At 42.0% G+C, this 27,815-nt stretch overlaps 1 protein-coding gene across 1 annotated transcript; it reads left to right on the forward strand.

Annotated features, from left to right (window-relative positions):
- Nucleotides 1–927: 927 nt before the first annotated feature.
- Nucleotides 928–27,699, forward strand: LOC308048480 (protein mono-ADP-ribosyltransferase PARP12-like; the record flags this gene model as incomplete). The annotated part of the gene is made up of 12 exons (XM_080357648.1): nt 928–1,217; nt 4,484–4,613; nt 10,086–10,338; nt 11,183–11,284; nt 13,633–13,756; nt 15,467–15,632; nt 17,959–18,079; nt 18,599–18,695; nt 19,437–19,515; nt 25,135–25,265; nt 26,630–26,781; nt 27,416–27,699. The coding sequence occupies 12 exons, from the start codon at nt 928–930 to the stop codon at nt 27,697–27,699; spliced, it is 1,929 nt and encodes a 642-aa protein (XP_080213774.1).
- Nucleotides 27,700–27,815: the final 116 nt, after the last annotated feature.

Here is a 27,815-nt window from a genome sequence, read left to right on the forward strand (position 1 = left end):
GTGTGTTTAAGTACAGTAAGGTGTTATATATTCATAATGACCCCAGGAACGTCCTTACATATTCATAACCGTTCCCGCTTCTTATTAAAATGAGTTTCAGATAATAATTTCCATAGTCTCCTCCTTGACCCCTCCCTGTTACGCCTGCGCAGTGCCATCTGGTGGTCTTGAGGAGGGGTCTTTCGATGAAGGCTCCTTCAGCTTCGTCACAGTGAACTTTTTACCTTTGGCTCAATATGTTGAATTGACTGCAACCCAAGCTGCCAAGTCGATTGAAACCAGACTGGTTCCCCCCTTTTGCCGTAAGTCTTCATTATCTCATCTTCTCAAGTTTACAGCTAGGTGCCTCAAGTTTACACCTAGGTGCTGTAAAACTTCCTATCTTGGCATTCAACGAGGTTCTGTTTTTTCTTAACATAATTGGTTACATAAAGCTCTAAACTAGGCACCCTTAAAGTGTTAATTAGTTAGTTCCCTCTGTCAGATGGAGAGACACTGGAACAGGCTGCCCAGAGAATTTGTTGCCCCATCCCTGGAACGTTCAAGGCCAGGCTGGATGGGGCTTTGAGCAACCTGGTGTAGTGGAAGGTGTCTTTGCCCATGGCAGGGGGGTTGGAACTAGACGATCCTTAAGGTCCCTTCCAACTCAAACCATCCCATGATTCTGTGATTTGTCTCCTGGGTGGCTTCCAGCCGAGGAAGCCTCCGGGCTCCCCTCGCCGCTTTGGGCACCCGTGGCCGGGCTCGGCGGCGGTTTCGCGCCTCAGCGCTCAGGACTCCCGCAGCTCCGCCCGCCCCCCAGCCCGCTCCCCGCTTTCGGTTTCGATTCCTCGATTGCCGGGCCGGGCGGAGCCGCGGAGTCCCGTCCTCCGTCTCAATCTCGTCCCATCCAGTCCCGCCGCGACCAGCCGAGGCGAAGGGGGCGCGATGGCGGACCCAGCGGTGTGCTGCTTCATCACCAAGACCTTGTGCTCCCAGGGCGGGCGGCTGGGGCTGCCGGAGCTCCGGCAGCACGTCGGCCTCTCGGCGCAGCAGCTGGAGGAGACGCTGTCGACGGCGGGTCCCCAGCGGTTCCTGGTGGTGCAGGGCAATGGTGGCGGCCGGGAGGTCCTGGCCGTGTCGGCCCTGCAGGTGTGCGTCCGCAAGGAGTGCGGGGGCTGCGAGCGGCTGCATCTCTGCAAGCTCCAGCTCATGGGCAGGTGCAACATGGGGCCCAGGTGAGCGAGGGGCGGCGGGGGAGCGGAGGGGAAGGGAAGGGAGGAAAGGGAGAAGAAGCGAAGGGGGCGCCCCCGGGCTTGTCCCTCGGGGTTCCCCCCGGACCCAGCCGCCGTGGGGACCGGCCCGGGGCGGCTCGGCGGTAGCCTACGGCCGCTCCCGTCCCTCAAGGGCGGCGGCCGGGCTGCTCCGCCGCAGGTGCCGCTCCGGCCCCGGCCCCTTCTGCTGCGGCTCCGTGCGGGAGGAGCGCCCTGGATGCCTCCTCTGGTACAGTCTCGCACCGGGAGTTTCTTGCTCGCGAAGAACTCGCTATTCTCACTGGTTTGGTAAAAAAAGCCCGAAGTGACCGCGGTAGGTTGCAGTTTTCTGAAGCCTGGTTTTCTTTGTCAGTATTACTGGAGTCCTGCGTCCAGCTCTGTAGCCCTCAGTACAGGAAAATCATGGACCTGTTGGTCTCCAGCAGGGCCAGAGGAGGCCACCAAGATGATCAGAGGGCTGGAACAGCTCTGCTGTGAGGACAGGATGAGAGAGTTGGGGTTGTTCAGCCTGCAGAAGAGAAGGTTTCAGGGATACCTTGTTGCAGCCTTTCAGGACTTAAAAGGGGCCTGTAAGAAAGATGGGGACAAATTTTAGCAGGATCTGTTATGACAGGACAAGGGGCAATAGTTTTAAACTAAAGGGGGAAAGATTCGGGCTAAACATGAGGAAATTTTTTACAGGGGTAGTGGAACACTGGCCCAGGTTGCCCAGAGAGGTGGTAGATGCCCCATCCCTGGAGACATTCAAGGGTAGGCTGGATGGGGCTCTGAGCAACCTGATCTAGTTGAAGATGTCCCTGCTCATGTCAGAGGGTTGGACTAGATGACCTTTGAAGGGCCTTTCCAATCCAAAATATTCTATGATTACAATTTTTTTTTGTATAAGCCTCTTGCCTGCCACACCTGTCCCTCAGCCCTCTGGCATCTGGATGAAATATTTTACAAATATTTCTTAAGTAATGAAAAACCAAGTGCTAGCATGTTCTCTGGTTTTAATCTAGAAAGTTACGAACACTTAATTTCGCGGTAAGTCACTGCTCTGCTTACAGCTGTTTCTGTGAGAGGTGTTGTTTAATTGCCCCCATACATCAGTCCCGTTTTCTGAGCGTACTCTCAGGAAGGGTAGGCCCAGCAGACTCTAAGCACAGGTTGGCAAAAGGTGTTACCTAGTTTAAAAAATAGTGGTGAAGGAAACAAAAAACAAATGCAGAAGTGAAACTCAGAAGCTTTTCAGTGGCAACAGTGAGCTCTGATGGAAGAATTTGCTGTTTAAGCCCCAGGTTGCAGTGCTGTTGCAGTGTCAGTCATATGCGCGTGTGGCACCGGATTTTTCCTCTCCTGCCCCACTGAAACAGCTCATTGTGAGCTTGGATCTGAAGGGAATGGAGAGAAAAGGCCATAACTACCTCAGAATGGTACTAGCAAAGTATTAGGATGCTAAGATTTTCTTACTGTTTCTTGCTTCACTTGGCAGTACAATACACTTCCATGTGATTCGCTCTGAGAAATACTTTCAAGAGTGTGTGGGCATTTGGGCTGGATGACTCTGTGTGAACTAAAATGTGCAATGAGGTGATTCTCCTTTTAATGATAAACCATTCTATCTTCTCAATAGCACTAAGTGTTTAAAAGTCACCTTTGTGTGTTAATAAAACAAAGAATATACCTTTTGTGGGAGGGAAGTTGATTAAAATGAGAGGGCAGAAATACTGGATGACATGGCTCAAGACAGAGGATATTTTTTAACTGAGAAGATAAAATCTAGCCTTGTTTCCAGATCTTGTACCCTTTTTGTTTTAGAATCTCTGTCCAGGTTACTGGGCTCTTCCTACTTAGTGGAATCAGGATTTTAGTGCAGTTAAACCTGTTTTTAACTTGCGTCTGGGAAGGAACTTCACTGCTTTTTTTTCTGCTGTTATTAAACTTATCTCATTAGTTATTGCTGTATTTGTAGGTTGTTCCAGCCTTTCACTTAGAAATATGTATTCAAGTGATGTAGATCACCATGTGACTGTCGGTGGAACCTGAAGTCAACTGTGGAGGAACGCTGTTGATAGCTCCCACCTGTAGCTTTTCTACCTTCATAGCCATGAATCAAGTGTCTACAGAATCTAGTATCCTTAGAAGATAATTTCTCAGGACCAAAGATGACACACTTCTGCCCTTCAGACTTCATATTCTTGTTTATTTGCTTACAAAGCAATGTGTCCAGCAGGTAGCAGTGGTCAGGGACAAAATGTCTACACAAGGGTCTGTACAGAAGGGTTGGATCAGGCACAGCACGAGGTAAAAAAGCTTTCATGAGGAGAGTTTCAGGAGTTAACTATAGGCTAAAAGGGTGAAGAGGAGAGAGATTTGAGTCTGATAGATTAACAGGTATTTTATCGGTTGAGTATGTCTAGTTTTAGGGCTGTATCAAATCATGCTTTTGAAGAAGAAGACATAAGGAAGCTTTATTTTACTGCATTGAACTAATGCACAGATTAACCATGTTTTTCCTCTTATCGATTTGCAGTATCTTTTCAAATAGATGCAAAAAGGTTGCAGTCTCTCTCTCTAACTCATATTCACTTCAGAGATTTCTCTGGGGTTAGTAAATACCAACAGTGTCTTCATTTTTGTCATTTAATTGCATCTTTATCCAAAACTCAGAAGTTAATGAACTTTCTTGTTCTTTTTTTTTTTTAAATATTATTATGTTTTAAACTTTCCACCTAGCAGAGACAACAAATTGTGCTGTTTTCAGCTTCATTATCTCTTTGTTTTGCACTCTCAGACTCTCGCATCTTCTTTACATACCATCCCTGGGACAGCAACCTTTTACATTCACAAAAATATGTTGCAACTTCCACTGTTGTTGATATATTCTTCTAAAATTAGCTTTCATTCCAGCTATCCAGACCATGTGACTTGACTTGTCTCTTAGTGGAGGGGAAGACAGTGTGGGATAGACAGAGTTGGCTTCAAATCTGTGTGGCTGGCTTTCTTAAAAGTGGTCTGGCAACATCAATGTTTAAAATGGGGGTAATAACACTACTGTATTTCACAGAGTTATTTTGCTGTGTGGTCCATTCCCTAGCTAATTACAGAGACCATCTAAATGTTCACAGAGACTTTTGCCAAACTACCTTTCTCTCTGTGGCTTTTCCCAAGTTGCACAATATCTGAGGTTCTTCTTTAAATCAATTTAACTGAAGTAAACATTGATATTTCTGTCTGTTTTCTTGCAGATGTAAGTACTCGCATGACATTGTCAATGGTGAGAACAAAAAGGTTCTAAAGACCCATGGGTTGACTGGCCTCGATGAGAATGAGCTGCGAGTTCTGCTTCTCCAAAACGACCCTTTCCTCCTCCCTGATGTGAGTTGTACTGATTTCTTAAGATAAGCCTTTGTTAATTAAGAATGGGAGAGGACAAAGAATGTGGAGTTCTGATCTCGATTTCAAGCTGTTGAGATGTGTAACAGTAATATTAAGATTAGTCTCAAAGAAGTTTGAATGGGAATGGCTGTGTGTGGAAGCACCCGAAGAAATAACGTAGAGCCAGGGTTGTGAAAGTGCCATGTACTTATAATAAAAAAAAATAATAGCAATAAAACTGTTAAACACTGAATAAATACCAGAAGGCTTGCACCTAAATAAGGTCATGTCATCTATGACTCGTCAGCAGAAGACCTCCCATCTGACAGCAGGTCTGTGGACAACAAGGCCATAAAGGTAGTCAAACAAGCAAACAAACAATAGTCAGCGGCCTCACCAGAGATTTACAGACAGAGGTGAAAGATTGCAGTAACTGTACACACTTACAGGATAAAAGCCCTGAGCAAGAACTGGTTTGTTGGCTCTTCTCCAAGAGATGATGTAGACTAGAAAGTGAGGGCCCCTTTCCTTTTCTAGCCTGCGTAGGCCTGCACATCTTGGTGCTTGAGGGTATAGGGGATGGAAAAAAAGTATGAGAAAATGACCAAGCAACTACAATCACTTTTATGTAAAATCTGCCCCTTCCAACAGGCACTGAGTTTCTCTACACTAATTTTCTATGAAATAGCCTTTGTCTGGTTTGTATGCAAGTAATTGATATTGTTAAATTGGGCGGAACAATCCATTCTGATGCTGCATGTGTATATAAGGGCAATGCTATCCTCAAGGTATGGCAGTTTCAAAGCCAAAAATATCCTGTTCTCGCTACAGCTGTTCCAGGTTAAGAAATTGTCAGAGTACTGCCTGTTACCCTTGTCTTTTGGAGGTTATAGTCTCCGCAGATCTGTTGGCATAACAGTTCTATTGTTTCCTTATTCCCTGCTGTGACAGTGCTGGGCTTTGACAAAATAGATTTTTGTTGTTGTTGTTGGGTTTAGTGTTTCAAAGTATGTTGTGCTGGCAGATTCAAAGAGCATGGTGATGATGAGCAAGGAGGATTAGTAATATCTTTGTCCTGCTTAGTTGCATCTGAAACTTAAGTGTTTCTTGTTTAATTACTCCCAGTAATGAGTAGGTAGTAGCAACCATCATTGATTTATATCATTCTAAGTTCTTATCTATAGATCTGTTCAGCCCTCACTGCTGGCAGGCATCATTAATTACCCATAATCGAGCACCTTAACTCCTATTACGGAGTAAAATAGCAGAAACAACAGAAAATGGTGATCAATACAGGCCATTAATAAACCTGAGAGCTTGAGAGGGTGGTGTGACAGCCGACTTGGCTGTTCCTTGCTTAGCAATGCTGAGCGGCTCTGTGTGTGCTGGCAAATGGCACGTATTATATGAAGCCCTTAAGCAAGAGGGAACTGTAGTTTTCTGTCACCTGAACTGAGTTGCAAGGTAAGAAAAACACAACAGCACCCTAAAATCAGGGTTTTGTATACTTTCCCTCATCTTCTCTCTGGTTCTTGAGGTTTTGTTTAATGGCAAAGGCAAGGGCAGTGTGCTTTCTTGATGTAGCTAAATAGTGCATTCCCTATTTAGTTGAGGCAGCACTTCATTCTGATTAGGTAGCTTCTTGTGATGTTCCTGTGTAAAAATTTTGTCTTGCATACTAACATCATCTTTCAATGCATCTTCCTCTGGATGGTTTACAAAATCACTCTCAACCAGATTTGGTGTCTTTAAATCTCTGGGAGCTTCACTTTGTGACTTAAGTAGCTACTATCTCCACAACCCTAAAGCAATATTTTGTGTAACGGATGCTTAATACAAAAAGTTTGTCTTTTTAGTACTCTCTCAGCTTTTATCTGAGTCTGTATTTTAGTTATTTTCCCCCCACCCCCGCTACTCTCCTGAGCAGGAAGATGCAAGCACAAAAGCAATTCCTGTGCTCTGGCCCCCCAAACCAGTCTGATAGAAGTCTTGTACTTTTTTGGGTAGTTCTTAAACCAGCTTCAGGCTGCATGACAGACTGTGCTCCCTAATTCTGGTTTTGATTAGCAGCATTCCTGGGGGAGATTCTTTCTAGAAAGGAGCAGATATTGAAGTTAAGGCAGAAAGATTGGCTGGGTTGGGGAAAGACCTAACACCTATTAAGGAAGCAGTGATTTTAAGATTTTCTAGAGATATCCAGAGAACTATATTACTCCTTTAAACTAAGAGACTACTATGTAAGTGTATGTTACAGCCCTTAGTTTGTGTTTGGTTGTCTATCTCTGGTGAATGTTGGACTGTTTGTTTCCAGCTCAGTAACTTGAACAGTTATCTCCACTTGGAGCGGTGGGAAAACAAATTGCATGTTTAAAGCTTTAACTTATTTTTATTGTTGGGTAGGCACTCAGATGAGCCATATACATTTTAGATGAAAATCTGCAAGATATTGGGTAAACACTTTGAGTGTTATCAGGCCTTCAAAATACAGCTACATTCTTCAACTGAGGAAGACCATCCCTTGGCAGCAGCGTAAGATTTGAATTCTTTAGTGACTGAAGTTGCAAAGCATTTCTCACAAGACCATTTGTCATTACCTATTCCATATGTTCATGGTACATAGATCTTGGATTCCTCTGTAGATGATAAGCCTTTCTGCATTTCCCTCAGACAAAGTTGGGGAGATAAGGGAGAGAAAAATGAAGTGACTTACCCAGAATTCTGGAGTAGGTGAATAATTGCTTTGGATTGGCAGGTACTGGTGCTTTCGAACCTCACTAAGAAAGGCACATGAGGCTTAAGATAAATAGTTGGTTACTACTAAAGGCTGTAAGGAGAAGAAATCTTATGTTTCCCTTCTGAAGTCGTGGGACCCAAGGACAATGCAGCCTCAGACAGACCCCTCTGGTAGAGCTATGGCTTGTTCTGCAGAATTCCCATCCATGGGGGAGGTTCAGCGCCCTTGCTGTTTTTCACATCTTTCTAGCATTTTTCTGGGAAAACAAACACCCCCTCCCCCCCCAACAAAACAAAAACACCCCACACAGATACAAAATAACAACAAACAAACAAACACACACACAAAAAACAACAAACCGAAGCTATTGGTCTTCTATGCATGTAAACCTGAATGTTCTAGACAGTAAATGGAGGTTCACTGAGAGCATTATGCTCTTATGCATCTCTGTAGGAACAAGCTCTTACAAACTGAACATACAGGGTGTATTGTTAAAGGCATTCCATGCTAATGGCATGGTATGTGCTCTCATTATGTGGCTGTCACTAACAATAATGTATGAGCCTCTGCAACCAAGGCCAACAGGTAAACTCCCTAGATTTGCCATCTCCTCATTATAATGTCTGCCATGATGGCCTACTACACTAGCTGAAAACAGTTCCAAAATTTATTTTCCCAGTAGAAGAGAGTGATGGAGCTACTGGAAGAGAAGTTCAGTGAAGCGCCACTAAGGTGATGAAGGAACTGGAGCATCTCTCACATGAGGACAGGCTGAGAGAGCTGGTCTGTTTAGCTTGGAGAAGTGATCTCATCAATGTTTACAAACACCTGAAGAGGAGGGCCTAAAGAGGACAGAGACAGGTTATTTTCAGTGATGCTCAGAACCAGAGGTGATGAGCACAAACTGAAACACAGAAGGTTCCGTCTGGACATCAGAAAATGCCCTTCTACTGTGAGGGTGACTGGGCACTGGCACAGGCTGTCCGGAGAGGTTGTAGAGTCTCTGTCCTTGGAAATATTCAACAGGCATCTATCTGGACATGGTCCCGGGCCACCAGATGTACGTGGCCCTGCAGGAGAATCTCTGCTCAGGCACCTGAAGCACCTCCTCCCCTTCCTTCTCACCTTGATGTCTGCAGGGCTGTTTCTCACACTTTGCCCACTGCCCCCCTCACTACCATGCAGCATTTTGCCCTTTCCTAAGTATGGTTTCCACCAGCTTGGCTGATGGGATCAGCTGTGTCCTGCAGTGGGTCTGTTGGAGCCAGCTGTGTCCAGCATGGGGCTTCTTCTCTCAGAGGCCACCCCTTCTGCCAGCACCTTGGGTGGGCACCTAACAGATTGTGACACCACTCGTGGCATTTTGTGATACAGCTAAGCTTAAATATATAAACAATAGCCATAATTGCAAGGGAATAAATGGGAAGTTGTGATACAGCTGCTCCAGCAGTGTGCAGGAGAACATGTAGAAGTAAAATCTGCAAGATATTGGGTAAAACTAAAGTCCTGCAGAGCAGGCAAGAAGGGTGTGTGATGGAAGCAGAATCATCCAGTACAACAAGCAAAACAAGAACAAGTCCAAATTCCAAAAATAAGATATCAAAAGCAAATGAGAGCATTCTTTAGGATGTTAGGAGTAGAAAAGCATAAAGCATCCACAGTGACAGAGGGAAGATGGGGAAGAAAGAAGAAACCCTTTGGTTTCTGTTGCTCTCAGAGGCTGAAAACCGTCAAGGACAGTAGCCATCAGCACTCACTGAAATCACATCAGTTCCGTGGCTTTGTGTGCTGCCACCTAATTTAGAGTAAGCTTGTGAAGGCTGATTGTTCTGTACATGATACTGACTGATAGTGATGAGGAATGTGCCTTTGATGATGAGTATCCTTAAAGAGTATGAATACAGTGAAAAGTCATTTTGCACTTGAAACTGACCTGACTTTTCAGTCTTTTAAACACTGCCAAGCCAGCATCTCTAATTCCCTAGTTGATAATATATAAACATACATATATTCAGTTGTAATGCAGCATTGAAATGGTCTCTGTTGCTTGGTATGGGAGTTGGGAGGAGATCAGTGACAGTTCTGGTGTGATGCTGGGGCTGCCAGTCAGCTCTGTGTCTTCCTCAAAGCAGCTTTCTTGTGACCGACCTGTCTGGTGTGTGATTTGTTCTCTGGGTCCAATTCACTGCATATCTCTTATTTGGTGAGCAGAGAAATGAAGAAGTACATTGCTTTCTCCGCATGTACTCTAATCTCAAAGTTTTCTTCTTATAATTTTTAGATGCCCAAATCTTCAATGCAGAATAAGCTTTACAAAAAGTAAGTGCAAATGCTGTTCCAGGTCCATTAATTAATACTTCATTTGGCACAGTATACATCTTTTTAGGGAGACACTTGTTCTTTGTTTTGGCTTTTGTTTTGTTTTTAATAGAATAACTGTAAAACAGTCAGTTATTATGCAGCTGTCTTTCTTAGGAGTGCCTAAAATGAATGCTTGTTGGATTAGCTTTTCTTTTTATTGGGAAAAAAAAACTCCGCTCAACTTCAAAACTGAGTCAGATGAAAATGCCTGCTCTTCTCCATGAGAAATCTGTCCGGATTAAAGAAGTCACAATGAACACATGCCTTTTAGTCATCGTTTTTCTGCTGTTAAAGCTGCATGCCTATAGAGAAAGAAAAAAGTTACTGTTTCTAATGTGCTTTTCCATTTCATATTGTATCTATCCTCCCACTTCTAGGTCTGCCAGTTTTACAACAGAAAGAGTGATACCTGCAACCAGCAAAAAAACTGCAACAAGCTTCACGTTTGTCGACACTTTCTCCATGGGGAATGTAGATTTTTTCCATGTAAGAGGTCCCATAACCTCTCGGATACCCATGCATTGACAGTGTTGAAAGCTGGAGGCATTGGTGCGGACATAGCTTCAAACATCCAGACTATATGTGATCACAAGCACATGGAATTCAACAAGGAACTGGAGAAGGGGAGAAGTGAGTTTTAAGAAACACTGGGTTTGAGTAGGATTCTGAGTTTGACAGAGGTAGAAGCTGTTCTTGCCTTACCTCACAGCTAAACCACATCTTCCTTTCTGTGCTTTCAGTACACAACTACAAACCAAGGGAAAATGTACTGAAAAAACCCTGAAAAAAAGATATACTCAAAACTAAATACAAATGTTAAGTTACAGTTATCCAAATATATTCATTGCAAGACAGAGTTCAATCACAATACCAATGTGATTCCCATTACAGGTTTATGTAGTACAGTCACCATCACGACACTGGGTGTCCCCAGTTCCCAAAAGGGAATACATGGGTTGAAACCAGCTCAAGCCCATTGCTCTCTTTGGAGTTGTTTTGTTAGTTGTTTAGTTTTTATACTCCTGTGTTGGGCTGAGCCCTGTATTCACTCCCCCCATGCTGGTCTGGCAACTCGGGGTGAAACATTTATACCACCAGTTGATCCACTCAGCTCACAGCCAGTTATCTACAACAAAAGCCACCCTCTGGCCCCCTTTGTGTTGAGACAAAGTCACCTTCTTTGCAACAGCCATGGTCAGTCACACCCTGTGTTGTTCTCTGAGCTTCATAGGCACATCACCCTTGGCCATCTCCACCGAGACTTCTTCCACTGGAGAAGTTTGTTGGTCAGTCACAAAGCCTGCGACTCATGTGATGGGCTGTACGGGGTATAATCAGACCCTGAAAGTGCTTGACTTAGCTACTGCAGTCAAGTCCTTGTTATTTCTGGGATAAAATAACAAATGCAGTGTCTTTCTCTTAAGAGTTGTATTTTGGTAGGGGCAAATAAGGACCAATGCTTTCTTTCCTGTAGAGAAAAAAGAAAATCCCACTGCTAAAGCTCCGAAGGACAACAAAGAAGATAAGTGTGATGAGATATGTGTGTTCTATGTCTCAAGGTACTGCAAAAATAAAGGTAAGCTTTATAAACAGCAATGTCATCTTCGGAGAGTAGTGTCTGCGGGGTCACCCCGTGCTCAGTGGCTTGGACTAGTGGTGGCCTATGGAGTGGCAGCGGCAGTTGTGCCTCCTCACTCATCTACTTTGTTTCCAAGTCATTAATAAACAATGACAGAATTACAAACATAATCAGAGGAAAGTGCAGTGGGTACCCTTAAACTCTTTCTCCTCTAGATGATCCATCTAAGGCCTATTTTGGTCCTGTTGATTGGGGCAGGCTTTGGGTATGGTTTCTGTGGCAAAAACCCTTGAAGTGTTAAACATTACACTTTCTGTAACTATTAGATCAATCTAAGAACTGGCCTTATGCTGTCATCACTGACAACTGGTAACAGTATGTCGTCCTTTATTCCTGCTGCATCCTGTGTACATCAGATAATAGCCATATCTTCCCCTTTAAAAAGTGATGTGAGGTGTTAAAATGTCTTAAGAAAACATAGTAGTTGTACAAGCTAAGCTGAAGATAAATCTAGTCTATCATCTATCTAGCAGTGGCAAATAACAGAGGTCTGGGCGAGAAATATAAGCATAAGCAATTTTATTTGGTGCCTGTCGCTTAACCCCCAAGTTAGGCTCTTCCCTGGTTATGAGGAGGTACCATGAGATTTTCTTTTGATGAACTTTTCCTGTTACTTTCTAAAGGACTAACAACTTTTCTGAGCACTTGGTCTTGGTGAAAGATCCACTTTAATTAGATCAGACTGTGTTTGCCTTTGCTTAAGATATGGACAATAAGTTGCTTGGTAACTATTTGGTCTGAGATGTTTGTGTGGCTTTAGCGTTTCTCTAGTGGGTTTGTGTTCTGATGAAGATGCAGTTATCCCATCAGAAGCACCTGAAGCTAGCTTAGGGCTTGATAATACTTCTTTTTCACCATTACTTTGAAGACAGACAGTACTCTTTTATGGTTATTTTATGGACCATGGAAATGAAATCTGGCCAAGAGAGACCAAGTGTGGTTTTTGTAGACAGCTTTTCAAGTTAATTTAAGCACAGCACTTTCAAGGTAAGTGCATTCCAGCCGTGTTAACAAAAAGAAGAAAGAAAAGAGTGAATGACACTGTCTTCTTAACTGGAGTTAGTTTCCATGTGTTCTGTGGTCAGATACATCAAGGGTCAGGAATGGTGAAGCTCCTTTTGACTCTGTCTGTGCAGCAGCTACTCCAGCCTTGTCTCACATTTCTCATACTCTTTGCTTCTTTAGGACTAGGCTTGAGGCTTAAGTTTATGAACTTTTGGACCCACATAATGTGAATTGTCTATCTGTGTGCTAGCTGTGGAGATCAGGATCAAATGAGCTGTACTGCGACCACCAAATAGCTGAAATCAAATAATGGTTGGAGAGTTTGAGTGCTTTGCCAGGCCAAATTTGGCTTAAAAGTTGTCAATAAGAGGTGTGGCCCATACTCACATCTGGAGCGTACATCAGCTTCCCCCAGCGGGAGCCTGGGAGGTTCAGCCTCTGCCTGTGTCCACCAGCATGCACTCATGCAGGGGTGTTAAGCAGGTCTGAACTCAAACTTGCAGATATGCATGCATTGAAAACACAGATGATTTAAACAAACAAACAAACAAAAACACACCAAAAAAACCCAAACAAACAAAACCAAAGTGTTGCTCTTCCTGTATGAAGGGTATGTAGCATTGCTGCAGGTCTTGCGTGCGAGGCATTTAAAAGTTGCTGCTTCCCATTTTCCAAGAAGCGAAGCAGCAATTCCAGCAGTGCCTGGTGGCCTTGTTAGTAGGGCAGTGAGCTACCTGTTCAGAAGTGAGCACGAGGTCTCTGTTGGGGAGTATTCTGTGGAGTATTACAGTCCTTGATGCTGTTTCATTTCTTGGGCTCTGCCTGAAAAACATTCAGGCCTTGGTAATCACCCCATAAGCTCCAAGGGACTAAGGGAAAGAGAACCAAATATATCGAAGTGCTTATGCAATGTGTAGACTAAGCTTTTTACGGCTGAGAAACATGGTGGTGCAACATACACATCTTTCCTACTTGTAGCACTGTTGTCCCAGCTGCCAGTGTCCTGTCTCAGCAAAGGCAAGGTTGTGGTTTCTTTGAAATATATTTGGCAGGATGAGAGCTTATGTTGTTTTTCTAGATAAGACTGGAGAAACAGATACCCCTATTGTTCAAACATATTTCTGTTTTTAGCAGTCTGTCTTTATTGCTCATACCGACACCCAGGAGATAAATCCAGAGTGTAAAAAAATGCTTGTTCCTTTTTTTTTCTTTTTTTTTCCCTTGTCTTACTCTCTCTGTTATGATTGCAGAGCTCTTGACTATGTCTGATCTCGTTACAGATAGATGCAGACAGGTTCATTACCATCTGCCATATCGATGGCAGGTATATAATGGGATCAACTGGAATGACCTTTCCACGATGGAGGAAGTTGAAAAGGCCTATTGTGACCCAAAAAACAGCTGGTAAAGTGACGCTGGACTGCTTGTTTAGCATACTGTTGTCCCAACACTGGGTTATTTTACCCAGTGTGCAAGGAACCAAATAACAAACAGTCAAGATAACTGTTTATTCCATGTCTGTGCAGAGATGGGTGCTGGGTGGTAACTCCCCAAAGCTGGCAAACCTTAATTAACACGCGGTAAACTTTTCATGCAGTAACTATCAGTACTTTCTACAGTTATCGCTCTACTTAAAGCTATAGCTTTCTCTCTTTTTACTTCCTATTCAGTGGGGAAGGGGCTTTTGTTGGTAGGGAGCTTTCCCTACCCAAGGTCAGGTTTTTTACTGTGTTAATTAGGATAGTTCACCACAGTTCAAGTTGCTCTAACTTCGGGTTTATCAGCGGCCATGTTCCCTTCCTGCTTATCTTGGTGTTTTCTTGCCTAGCTAATTTATGGTGTCATCCTGTTCCTCCTTTCAGGTTCATGTCTTCTTAACTATTCTAAAAAGGTTGATTAATGCCCTCTGTCTTTATTTCTCTTATACTTCCAACACTTTGGTTGACCCCCTGAGGAAAAACTCTTGTCTTATTCCTAAACTTAACTATTCCTTAACTTCTGATTACTGAGCTTATCAGAATCTGGGAGCATATACAAATGAGAATTATTCTTTTTAAAAAGAAGAGTGATTGCATGGAAATATTACCCCATTTTTATCTTCTAAAAATAATGTAACGATATCTTGAGTTTAAAATTATATGTGGGGTAAAAAAATGGGTGGAAGTTAATGCTTAGAATATTAGTATTTCAGATAATTAGTCATAATTTATTTATAATAATTAAGTTAGGTCTTTTAACAGCATTTCAGAGCTGGTCCTTCTCAATGGCTATTATTTTCCTAATACATCTATTATCTGTAACGCTAATAGAATATCTATATTGTGCCTAGAGAAATTGTATTAGATACCCTTTGTGTAAACAGCCCATCTTTTTCCTTTTTTTTAAGAGAATTATTTTCCCTTTATCTTCTTTCTGAAAGCCCCACTACGAGCCACCTGGCTTCATAAGGGACCCAAAGTTTGGCCTCAATAAAATGTTACTGTCCTTTTGGCCCGTGCCTCTTTGGACAGTAGATGATTTTGATTGGCAGTTTGACTAGGCTGCTGGATGGTGCAGATCACAAGCAAGAATCCCAAGAGGAGGCTGCTTTCAAACTCTTTTTGCCTGAGACTTGATTTTTTAAGCCTCCCAGGAGCAAGAGCCCAGGCAGCTCCAGTCAGGAATGCCATTTCCAGAGCTCACAGCTGTGATTGCATCCTCTGTAGCCACAGGAAAAGAACAAAGTTGATAAGCTGCAGGTGTTTGCTGTCAAACTCCATCACGTACTTACCAACTTCCATTTTTGTACTGAGAAAAACTATAAACATGTTTGTTTGTTGCAGAAATACCTTTTGACGCATTGTGCACGTAGCCCCAGACTGTCTGTAAAGCTGGCAGTGCAACATCTGGCTAGTGGTAGAGATGGCATTGAGTGTCTCACAGGTCATTGTTCTCTTCTGAAGATTAGCAGCAGTTTTCAGAGGTGCCATGCATGCTGTGGGAGATACTCTATTTCAGACCTAATTATGCTCAGGCAGTCACATTATACTAAAGAAAATTGCCCCAGCTTAAACTGGGGGTTAGAGGATAAAATATATACTGCTAACTGTAATAAACCTGGATTTGTCTTTACAGCATACTAGATAAGAACATTGATTTCCAGACAATGACCTGCAGTTCTTCTAAGCTGCGACGCCTCTCTACCATGTCATCAGTCGTAAAACCCACATATGTATTGACCACACAGTGGATTTGGTACTGGAAGAATGACCTAGGCAGGTGGACTGAATACGGAGAAAAGGTGAGTCCACATCCTGTGCTTTGAATCACTTCTAGTGAAATGTGTGGAGCCTCTTCCTCTGACTCCCCTTTACCCAGCAAGGTTAATTAAGTAAATACTTGTGCTTGACTTTTACATGATAAAATGATGACAGGCTTGAGGGGGAGGGAACCTGCTTTGTCTCCTAGCAGTGAGTTCAGTATGAACAATTGCCTTTCTTTGTATCTGGATGATTTGTTATAACTACCTTCCTGACAAAGACCTTTGTTGGCAAATGCAGGATAGCAAAATTCCTTTTTTTCAGCTGGTGTTGATCAGACTGTTTTGATGATACATGCTTGCTTCTCTAGTCAGATTCCCTTTGGGAGCTTTATATGGCTTCTACAGATTTAACATGTATACACTCTCCTTGAGATATATTGCTTTTTGAATTATTCAGGAAGTAGTCTTGCCTTTCTCCTAAACATTGTCCTGCTTCCTTGGACATGCAAGGATTGCTATGCTCTCTTAGATCAAATGTTACCTTTTTCCTTGGGTGGCCAAATCCTCTTTGAGAGAGTGATCTATCTGAAAAATGCAGGAAAATAAATAAATAAGGAATCTCTCCTTGCCCCAAGACAGATGAACTTTCCCCATCTGGTTTACAGTATAGCTGCACAAACAGCAGAACACCAAGGTGACATGGAAAAGTATGCAGGGAAAGATGATGGATAGAGTGGCTTGGACAGTGGTGGGCCTTGATTTCAGACAGCTGAAATGCAAAGTGCCTCCATCAGCATATCCTCATATTTCACATTGTTTTGCACATTAGAGAATTATACTTGTTAACCCTGGTGTCACAGAGCAGATTTAGCATCTGCCGACTATGTCAGTTTGTCACAGGGGAGATTTTAGACCATTTAAAGAACCACCACCAAAGCAGTTTTATTGAAGCAGAGTGTTGCAAAAGTGAGACTTAACCAAGTCCAATTGTAAGGTTCACTCTACTACTTATTGCACAGAGTTTATCATAATAATTCAAAGCTACCAATACAAAATCTTAGTACACTATAGTATCGGTCACTTACCAGAGATCTAAGGGGTGTCTTGGCATTAAGGAGTAACCCTGAGAGGCGTCCTGGCTCAAGGGGAGATCATCACTGTGCAGCCCATTGCTTAGCAGGGAGAGCTCATAAAAGTTCAATCAGGCTGTCAGATTTATGGAGTGAAGTGGTTGTCTGGTAGTCAAATTACATCCAATGGAAAAGGTAAGCATGAGACTCCTTGTACCCACAACTTTCTTTGTTTCTTGACAAAGCAGTCTTGGAAGAACCACCGGCTATTCACGTGTTAATCGCATGATCAGTTTTCCGGTTTCGAATCTCATATGCGTTGGTGCTCACCATGTCACCCTGTTCCTGTGTGAGTTTTCAGAGAGCAGGTGGAAAGTAGAGAAGTTCATGGCCCGGTTATGGCCTAGATCTTTACTTCCTTTGGAGCCTGAACCAAACTACCACCTAGGTTGGTCAAGGAGTCAAGTGCATCCATCACACCCAGCTGGCAACTAAGCCTCTCACAGCTGCTCGCTTAGTCCCCCTAGTGGGTTGGGGAAGAGAATCGGAAGGGTAAAAGTGAGAAAACTTGTGCGTTGACATAAAGACAGTTTAATAGGTAAAGCAAAAGCTGCACACACAAGCAAGGCAGAACAAGGAATTCATTCACTACTTCCCATGGGCAAGCGAATGTTCAGCCACATCCAGGAAAGCCAAGCTCCATCATGTGTAACAGTTACTTAGGAAAACAAAGGCCATCACTCTGAATGTCTCCCCGCTTCTTTCTTCCCTCAGTTTTGTATGCTGAGCATGATGTCATATGGTATGGAACATCCCTTTGGTCAGCTGGGGTCAGCTGTCCCATCTCTGTCCCCTCCCAGCTTCTCATGCACCCCCAGCTCACCTGCTGATGGGGTGGAGTGAGGAGCAGGAAAGGCCTTGATGCTGTGTAAGCACAGCTCAGCAGTAACGAAAACATCCCTGTGCTACCAACACTATTCTCAGCACAAATCCAAATCACAGCCTCACACCACCTACTAAGAAGAAATTTAACTCTATCTCAGCTAAACCCACTACAACTTGTTGCAGAAATTTAAATAGGATGCATGTATCTGTTATTACTAATTATGTATTTGTTCATATGTCATGAATGTTTGTTAATCACACTTTGGGCCATGATAGTTCTGGGTAGCTTCCTCTTCATCTTATTCTTTGCCTCTTCTTTCCCTCTACCCAGACTAGTTATCCAGGGTTTAGTCCTGACTGTGTTTACTTATTACTCTTCTCTCTCTCTTTTTTTCTTTCCCTCCACAAAGGGAGAAGGGAGTAGCGTGAACTCACCATCTTCTGCTGTTATAGAGAATTTGTATCTAGCTGATCCGAATGCCACCATATCTTTCCAGGCTGGCTTGCATCATTATGAGCTCAATTTTAAAGGTACTCATTTTAAGGTTGTAACTTAAAACTGTGCAGTGCTTTTAACTTTCAAGCTATCTTAGGTTTTAGAAACTCTGATTTCTTTTACTCACATTACCTGATTTATTCATTGGAAGAAAAAGTGAGGTAGCAATGACCCAGAGAAAATTCCTTACAAAAGTAACCTTCCCCCTTGCTCCTTGACACTAACCAGATTCACAAAGGAGCAGAAATAAAAATATGTAGTCTTCACAGAAAGTCATGGTAAAACTTATGTGAGTTAACCCTGCAGATGGTAAAAATGAAAAATCAAGCATTTTGCTGTGCTGTTGAAGCAATGTTTAAAAAGTATGAATGCCTTAAAGGAGCAAGCAAGATAGGCACAGGTTAAATAACACTGTTATGGGAAGAACAAGCAGCTTACATAGGCTTTGTGCAACTGTTCCTCAGCAGATAGAATTGACAATGAATATGCCACTTTTCATTAATGATACACTTAGTAGACTTATCATGACTTTTTCCTTCTCTTTTCTCCTCAAGAAATGGTCCAGACAAACATCTCTTATAAAACTAAAAGGCGAGTCTGCAGGCGACCAAAGTTTGTGTCTTCTGAAGATGTGGAGAAGATAAAGAAAGGGTAAATGATGCTCTTTAAGTTGTTGCTTTTTCGTATTTCAGAAGTAATTGTAAGTCAAAATGGCTGCCAGTGCTGGCAGTTGTTGTGCAGGGAACGCAGCTGTTGCTGGAAGAAAACTTATCCATTCGACTGAACAGAAGCTGCATCACAAACTACCGGTTTGGTGCATCACCTGGTTTCTGAAACGGATGTCACTCCAGGTACCGCATCTACAGGACTGGTGATGGACAGTTGTTTCTTAAAGAATTAACTGAAAGAGGACTGTGACAATTGAATCATAGAATCATTTTAGTTGGAAGAGACCCTGAAGATCATCAAGTCCAACTATGAACCTCACACTGTCATCAAACCGTGTCCCTAAGTACCTAATCTTTGTGTCTTTTAAATACCTCCTGAGATGGTGACTCCTCCATTTCCCTGGGCAGACTTGTCCAATGCCTGACAACCCTTCCTGTAAAGAAATTTTTCCTAATATCCAATGTAAACTTCCCCTGGCGTGACTTGAGGCCATTCCCTCTCTTCCTATTGCTTGTTATTTAGGTGAAGAGACCAACCCCCACCTTGCTACAAATGTCAGCTTGCAAAGCCCAGCTCACAGTATGAGGCAGTTTCCCAGTTTCTTTGTGGTTTATTTTGTTTATTTCTAAATATAGGAATTGGCCAAAAGGGATGCTGCCAGTTTGAATGTTCAGAGCAGAACTAGAATTACTAACACCTTATTTTCTGTCTGTCTGCAAACAGCCCAAGGGAGACTTCTATTCAAAGTCAAGCCTATCCTAGCCACTGGGATACATCTGCACTGCCTGACGTGGGATACAAGGTATGTTTTTTCCTCTTGTAATTCTGATGGAAAGGCACAATTCAAAGGAAGATGCTGCTTAACTGAGGCAATTGTAACTGGGTTGTTGCTAAAAAGGGACAGGAGTGATTTCTTGCATGGGTGTGCTAAATATCTAGGTGATCTCCCAAGAGTTCCTGAAAGAGGTACCAAATCCCATGAACTTCATCTGCATTTTAGGCATCAATATACATGCAAAACCAAAACTCACCAAATTCAAGATAAAAAGATTCACTGTTAAAAATGTACTAATGGCTTACCTTGGTGACTTGGTGGACCAGTTAAGTGAGGGGCTTCTATGAAGTGTGTATTTCTTCACTAGAAGCTGGACTGAGACCAAACCTTTTCTGTGTAAGTCAGTAAAAAGTCATCCAATAATAATACAGGGTGTTTCAAAAAGATGGACCTAATTTCAAAGCACTATGTTTCACGATGGCAACATGTTACAGTTACACAAAAACTTACAAACAATTTAATGAGTTATCGAGTTTAAGTAGCCTTTTTAGAAATGCTCTATGCTCCCTCCTCATGCTGTATGGACAATATCGAGACAATAATTGAATTTGTCCCGAACGACTCTCAAAGTGTCTTCTTCCACTGAGGTCAGCACTGGTGTGATTCTGGTTTTGAGGTCATAGAGATTAGTCGCTAATGGTGGCACAAAAACATGGTCTTTGACACATCCCCGCAAGAAAATTTGCAGGGTGTAGTGTCTGGGGATCTTGGGGGCCAAGAGTGTAGCACCAAGTCTTGGGGTCCCATGAGATCTATCTAATATTGAGGCAGTGTTTCAAATTCGGTTCACCCTTTTGAAATACCCTGTACAGTATTTGTTGGTGGTGGATAAAGTCTGGATTGGAGACCTAGGAGAGGAAGCCTCTGTGTGCTCTTTCACGTCACCCAGTGCTGTCACATACATCACAGATCTGAGCACAGACCACAACCCGAAGGAATGGCAGAAATGAAGAGGTACAGCCAATAATATCTAGAAACATTTGCCGTGATCTCTTCAACAAAATAAAACTAAACAAAGCCCTGCCAGCCCAGACTCTGTGTTCCTATTATGTCTACCAAGACCAAAAATGTGCAGGTATTTTTAAAATTACTAGTTCTAACGGTATTAAGAAGTGGTCATTCTGGAAGAGCAACACAGGTAGTGGAAGCACTACAGTGCACTAGAAAAAAAGAAGGCTTTTCAGTGTTATACTTGTCCTTTTTTTTTGTAGCAGTTTTGACTCTGAGTATGGAATGGTATAAAACACGGAGTATAAGAGGTTTTCCTTGTTGACCGTGTCACAACATCTTTTATGATACTGATCATGTTGTATAGGCACAGATACTTCGATGGCCAGGGAGAGAACAGAAGGAATATTGCCAGAATTCTTTCTGTCTACTTCCATTTGACAGAGAGCTCCACTGCTGGCCTCAGTCTTTGTATTTTATTTTCCCTTGTGTTCTTACATTGGCAGTGGCATGAGAACCAGAAATATCATGTCTCTCAGCATCTGTGGGCTGGTTTCTGTTATTCTGCTTTGTGCTGAATGTTTCATGTTACCCTGACTACCCTCTTGCATTGTATTATGTGTTCCTCAATGTAATACACGTATCTGGCTATAGGTGCATATAGAAAATTAATCTAAATGCAGTTCTGATGAAAATCAATGGGTAAAATTTAAATCAACTGCTCTGTACATTAGTTCCTTTCAAACAGTAGTTTTTTACAATTAGCAATCATCCCCCCGCGCTGAATTTTCAAGATTATAGAAGTATCAGGTGTCCAGCACCTGCTGGATGAAGTAATAATAATTTTATGTGGGAATCTGGCAGCCAGACCTTTTGAAGATTTGAGCCTGTGATATTTTGAGCTTTTGTCAAAATAATAAAGGATATAGGTAATCAGCTCTTCCTTTGGCTTATCAGCAGCTTAACTTGAATTTTTCAAAAGAATGCCAGGAAGACATGTAGCTCAGTTCCTTTTAGGTCTCTGAGTTGTGTTTACTTAACTGCTTCCCTTACTTACTTTGCAAATGTCGGTCTGAATTTTAGCTGAGTCTATTTGTTGAGGTGTTTCTGGAGTCACTGAGGTGAGTGTGAGAGGCTTTGGAAGGGGTTGTGGAGATCTGTGGTATCACTTGTGGTACTTGTGGGGATGCGTGAAACAGAAGGATCATCTTGTTTCCCAGAGCTCAGTGCACTTGCTAAGTTGGCACCTCAGAAAACCATCTCCTAACTTGTAAACTGAGCACCTTTCATAGGGGAGGGAAATTTAATTCTGTACCCAAGAAGTGAAGAACCCACAGTACCTGTTTACACTAAAAATGAAAGCCTGGGTTAGAGTCAGTATTTCTGTGGAACCCTGAGCTTGGGTTTTTTTTTGCAGTAGGTAATATTGGGAATGGGCTGGATTCTGCATGCAGGGGTAACTATCGCAGGATCTGACAGTTGTGATGTGCTGAATTCCTTCTTCAAACAGTGACAAATAATCCTGGCAAAATTTGCTACACTGGAAGTGATCCATTTCAAAAAGGAACACTGGTATGAGATAGGAAGAAAGTCATCTTTGCTTAAAAAGAGCAGTTCTATTTTGGTAACATGATTGCCTTAATTTTTGAGTGTTGCGGCGCCTTAATCTGTAAGTCACTTAGAATCATAGTTCTATAGAAAGTGAAGAGTACTAAATGCATGTTGGAAAGTTGGTGTGAACTTCTTCTGTCTTTATTTAACAGATAAAGTGGAATTAGTAGTAGATAAAACTTTTAAAGGGAAAAAAAGAAAAAAAAAATCAATATTGTCTTGGAACTTCATGGTGCATTTTAAATGCAATCTTGAATTTATAACTGAGAAACATGTGCAGTGAATGTGTGGGTTTATGTCAGAGGATTAGTCTGTGTGTGGCTGTATGTTGCTGAACCCTGACATGCGTGTCAAAGATTGCTGTGCCGTAGCAGGAAGTGGGAGCTGATGCAATGAGAGGAATCTGTCCTGTGTACTTTATAGACATCAGTTCTAGTTGGGTCACTGTCGCTATTACAAACTCTGCTGCTTCCAAAACTTAAGTTGACCAGAGATCACAGTTTGATATCACAGAGTACTGTTCCTGTACATTCCATACACTAATGGAAATTATAGGCAGGGCAGTGATTCTTTCTCTGTCTCAGAAACTCCACTCCTTGATAGTGGGTTCACTTAAATTTTTTTTGTTATTTATTATTTAGCAAACGTTTATGCTTTCCAGGATTGTCCTTTTTAGGTCTGAAGATGAAAGTAGCTGAAGAAGTTGTGTTGTTACAAAGTACCAACCTGCAATAACAATGTGGTATTACCCTTTACTAGCAAGGGAGGTATCCTTGGGGGGAAATAAGGCGAATCCCACCAAGTTTTCATGCAGGAAAACTGGCTTTGTTGCTTGGAGGCCATCAAATGATAAAATAATTGAAGTACCTTTCTTACAGGATTAGGCCTTGGACCATGCGGCTGACCCTGTGTTTTACCCAGCAAGGTTACAGTTCCTCAGTAAAAGATGCAACCTATCTGCTAGGGGACAGACTGCCTCAGCTTATCGAATTATTGGGTATTCTGCTGCTTAGAGAACTTGATTAGAAATGGCTTATAAAGAATTAGATTAGCCTAAATAAGTTTACTTAGCTTAAATTCTGCAGCTGCGAACCTTCAAACTCTTTACTTCGTTAATTAAGAAAGGCCTCAGGGTCTTCAAGCTAGAAGGGGATTTGCATCTCTGGAGATAATGAAAGGGACAGAGGGGCCTCCAACAGAAGACAAAACAGAAGAATGTTTTGGTTCGCCAAGAAGTTATTTTTCTTCAGCTGTGGGTGCAAAATAACAGCTGAAGGTCAAGACTTTGACAGCCTACCTGATGAAAATGAAAAGGTCCAATGAAGAACGGGGAGACCCCAGGCTCTGATTTTACAACGGGGTGTTGGAGCTTGGATCGTGGGGGTGTCATTGTTAAGGCTTTTATTGCTGAGGTTCCTTCTTCAGGAGGCACCAGCTTGAGCTGCTCTGTGCTGTAACTTGTGAATAAATTACTTAAGAAGAATTCCTGGAATCCATGCCTGAGTCCCTGCTACGGGAAACATACAGAAAAGAAATTTCCTTAACAATCACCAAAGCATATTTGTAGTCTAAATAGAATAATTTATTTATAAGTAAAAGATGTAGTACTGAACTATAGCGACATAATTTTCATCTTGTAGGTAATAGTGAGCAACCTGAGATGTGGTGTTGCAGACCATGCAGATAATGAATACTTGCCCATCAAAATTGTTTTATGTGTTGTGTTGCAAAGCAACTTTGGAAAATACTCTTGGATTAAGACATGGGAAATTTCATTTAACTTTGTAAAAGCTTTTTAATAAATTCAAAAAATAATTCTTCCTCGTGCAGCTGGCTTTATTCTTAATCCTTAGAAGACTTTACTATGATAGACCTCTTTGTCACTAAGTATTTAATGCACAAGCTGGACATGGCGTCCAGAAAAACTCTATATATATGCAGCTGTGAAATATAAGTCCTATTTAAGCCTTCTAAAACATGGAGCTTTTGCCTGACAGGTTAAGATGTTGATTTCCTGTTACCTCCTAGGTTGACTGTGGCTTCCCTGCTTAAAACACAACTTAGATATGTGGGATGTTGTGCATTTCACTGTAGGTCATCTCGAGTCCCCACTGGGCTTAGGCAGCAGTAAAGTGGAAAGTGTTACCAAGTGACATCAGTCTGCCAGCATTATGCATTTTCAGTCAAATTTATGGAGGATAAGTGTTTATTTGAGAAGAGTAAAGACATGGATTACTTTGGAGAAAAAATGGAAAATTTATGCAGGACATAAGCAAGCAGAAGAGCTCAAATAATGTTTTGATTATTGTTTGCATTAGCTTTTCATTGGGAAAAATGTGCATTTCTTGACGGCTTTTTAAACATGAAAAGTGTGGATAAATAGACTTCATTTCCTTTAGCAAAGAAGATGTATTTGCTGAAGCAGGTATTTAATGTTAACATTCCTATTAGAATCTTAATTGTTCTCTTATGTTTAGAAAGGTAGCTTTTTTCCTTAAGTATATATTTAAATGCAGCTTTCCAAGTTTTAACTTTGAAAAGTTAAGGAGCTATGATGCTGGGAGGTTGTGTGTATTTTGTTTGTTTCATCTTTAATAGCTGAAGCTCCCTGAAATGTCTGGTTACAAATGGTACTGTTATCTAACATCTTTTGTTCTTAATCAGCTTTATATGTAAAACTGGAATAATCAATGAAGTTTTCTTTTGTTTTTTGTTTTTTAATTTCTTTTTCATTGAGATTTAAAGTGTCCGCTCTTACTTGGAGATGATAGATGTTTAATTGATCTTTTTGCTGTCAGCATCCTTCCTGAAGAGAGGTGAGATGTCCTTGTGAAGCAGGAGGGACACGCTGATTTACATATTGTTTGTCCTAATTATTGACATAGTCACGATCTAAAGCATTAAATTAACCTTCACAAGTATAGTTTGGGGAGCATTCTGAAAGTGTATCTGCTGTAATTGGGCTTCTGCATGTTACGAGCGAACTGAAGCCTCGTGTCTTCTTTTGCTTTGGTTTATGTTTTATAGGCAGTGGAGATCAGCAAGACAGCCTCTGAATACCACAAAATAAAGCAGATGTTTCAGCAGACCATGGGAAGATACAGTGTCATCAACATACAGAGGATTCAGAATCCATCCCTCTGGAAGGTGTTTCAGTGGTTAGTATCTCCAAGAGCTGCTGTTCTCTGTCTGTTTCCTGGGAAAGAAAAGATGTGAAATCTCTGCTTTCACCTGGCTGGTATTTCCTTCTTAGAGGCAGTTTCAGGAGTGAAATTGAGTGTCTAAGGCCTTACAGAGAAAGCCGTGCCCTCCAGGGGAGGTTCCCTTCTCGTGGCTTCTTGGAAGATGCAGGGAGGAGTAGGGACAGAAAGACATGAATGACACAAAATTGGGATGACGATACCCACAGTGATGTGGAATTGCGTGTTGTCTCAGGGATTGATCAGTACCCGCCTGCTGCACACATGTCCTGTCTGTTACAATGTTTATCTATTGAAGTATAGGAAATACTTGCTAAAAAATAAGAAGGTAAAGGGTGCTTGGGTCTGTCTTTTCCCCGTCAGATTTATTTAAGGCTTTCTCAAGAGTTTGATTACTATTGCTGACTGAAGTCAGTCTTCACTGAGAAAGAATCCTTCTGCTTTAACATAATGATCTCTTGAGTTCCGGAGCTCCTTTCTGATTTTCAACATCTGCATCGGCAATCCTGAACGCCAGCTCCTTATGCCAAGCTAGAAACCAACAGATCTGAGCTGGTGCTAGTGACAATAAATGACCACATTCGAGTTGTTACTCGAATTAAACTGTTACATAGAACAGTTGTCTAGTTTAAAACAAAAGCACAGATACTTAAAAGAAGCATTCAAGGACTGTATGAAATGGTAATAGAGAAATAAGTACTGCGAAGTGACTGAATCCAGGAAGTTACCAGCTAATAATTTCCTAAAACCTTTTCCTCAAGCAAAACTTAAGACACTTCAAAACATGTAATAGTGCAAACTTTTTATGCTCATCCAATGAGATAATTAAGCAAAGCAGGCAGTTTAACATTGCCAGGTTCTCAATGAAAACATTTCTGTCCATTGCTTTTAACTTTTCATTTATACAGTCTACAAGTGGCAAGAATTCTCCCCTCTCCCTGGCCCTGTTTACTTTGTAGCTGATCACCTCCTGAAGAATATTACTGTCCTCTTGGCTTCAACAGCTTCCGAAAACCTGTGGGATGTCCAGATGCTGTGAAATACGGATGGAAAATACTGGCTGAGCCTTCTTTTTGATACTGGTCATGGCTCAGTCTGACTCTGCCCTAAATCAGGAAGGTCTTCAGTGGTGAAAGAAGACTCAGTTTCTCTCCTCCTGGCTCCACATCCTCAGCTGCACTGATCTCGCTGTGGGGCAGGAGCTCAACCTGCACGGCAGCTGATATTTACATGTACATTATAGACTTTTTTTTGTTTTTTAAACCTCTTTCTCCCTTTTTTTCCCATGGCTCATACTCTCCTCCTCTGCGTTTTTCTGTTAGGCAAAAGGAGCAGATGAAAAGGGAGAATGGAGGGAAGGAAGTAGATGAAAAGCTCCTTTTCCACGGAACCAAGAGCTCCCACAAGGATGCCATCTGCTTTCACAACTTTGACTGGAGAATTTGTGGAACCAATGGAACTATGTACGGAAAGGGTACGTAGGAAGCGACTCTGTGTGTTTGATGTCTACGTAAGATTCCTCTGATACTAGTGCAGTCGAAGTTTTGAAGTCTTTAATTTTAGAGGGTGAAAAAAAGAGGTAGGAATTGTTATCATGATCTTCCCTCTGGAGAGGACAAGGACTTGCTTGGCATGGTGGTAAGACTTTTCACAAGGTTTTAAGAGAATTAAGGTAGGGAATTGAAAAAGCCTCTGTTGCTATAGGTGGGATCTTCTGAAGGCTCCGGGTCATAATCTGAACTTGCCAGGGAAATGGCCTCTAGTCTTCATGGCAGGGAGCTAGAAGGGTGTGCGTTCCCTCAGTATGATTGTGGAAGGTCCTCAAGTTTTCATGTCTGTCCCTGTCATCATAACACACATATCTGTAGTGTTCTTATAGGTTTTGTTTGGGTTTTGGATTTTTTAAACATTATTCCAAAAATAGCAAATTCTGAATGGAAGTTCTGTGGTGGAATCCTTGTGAAAATTTCGATGGTGTTATGTAAACTGAGAAAGAGGAGACCTGAAGATTGGGTCAAATACCTCCTCTAAAAAAAAACCGCAATCCTCAGTTTTTGCTGTCACTTTATATCTATTCCTTATAACCATGTTTTCATATCATTTTCTAGGAAGTTACTTTGCTAGAGATGCTTCCTACTCACATGCGTACTGTCTGCCTGGCTTGAAAACAAACATCATGTTCGTGGCTCGTGTGCTGGTTGGAGATTTTGTTAAAGGCCACGCAACCTACGTTCGCCCCCCGGCAAAGTCGAGCAACGGGCTTCGGTTTTACGACAGCTGTGTGGATGATGAGTTTAATCCCTCCATTTTCGTTGTCTTTGAAAAATACCAGATTTACCCAGAGTATTTAATAGAGTATAAGGAGGATCAAAAACAGTGTATTGTGTCTTAGAAGAAACAGAGCTGTTTGTATCACTCATCTTCTGTATTGTGAGTGTTCTCATACTTCATGACTTCCTTCTTTTTAAAACAATCCCTTGGAATGTTAATCCAAATAATTTCTGTATT

Source organism: Nesoenas mayeri (assembly GCF_963082525.1).
Source record: "Nesoenas mayeri genome assembly, chromosome: 1".
In the NCBI taxonomy this organism is placed as follows: domain Eukaryota; kingdom Metazoa; phylum Chordata; class Aves; order Columbiformes; family Columbidae; genus Nesoenas; species Nesoenas mayeri.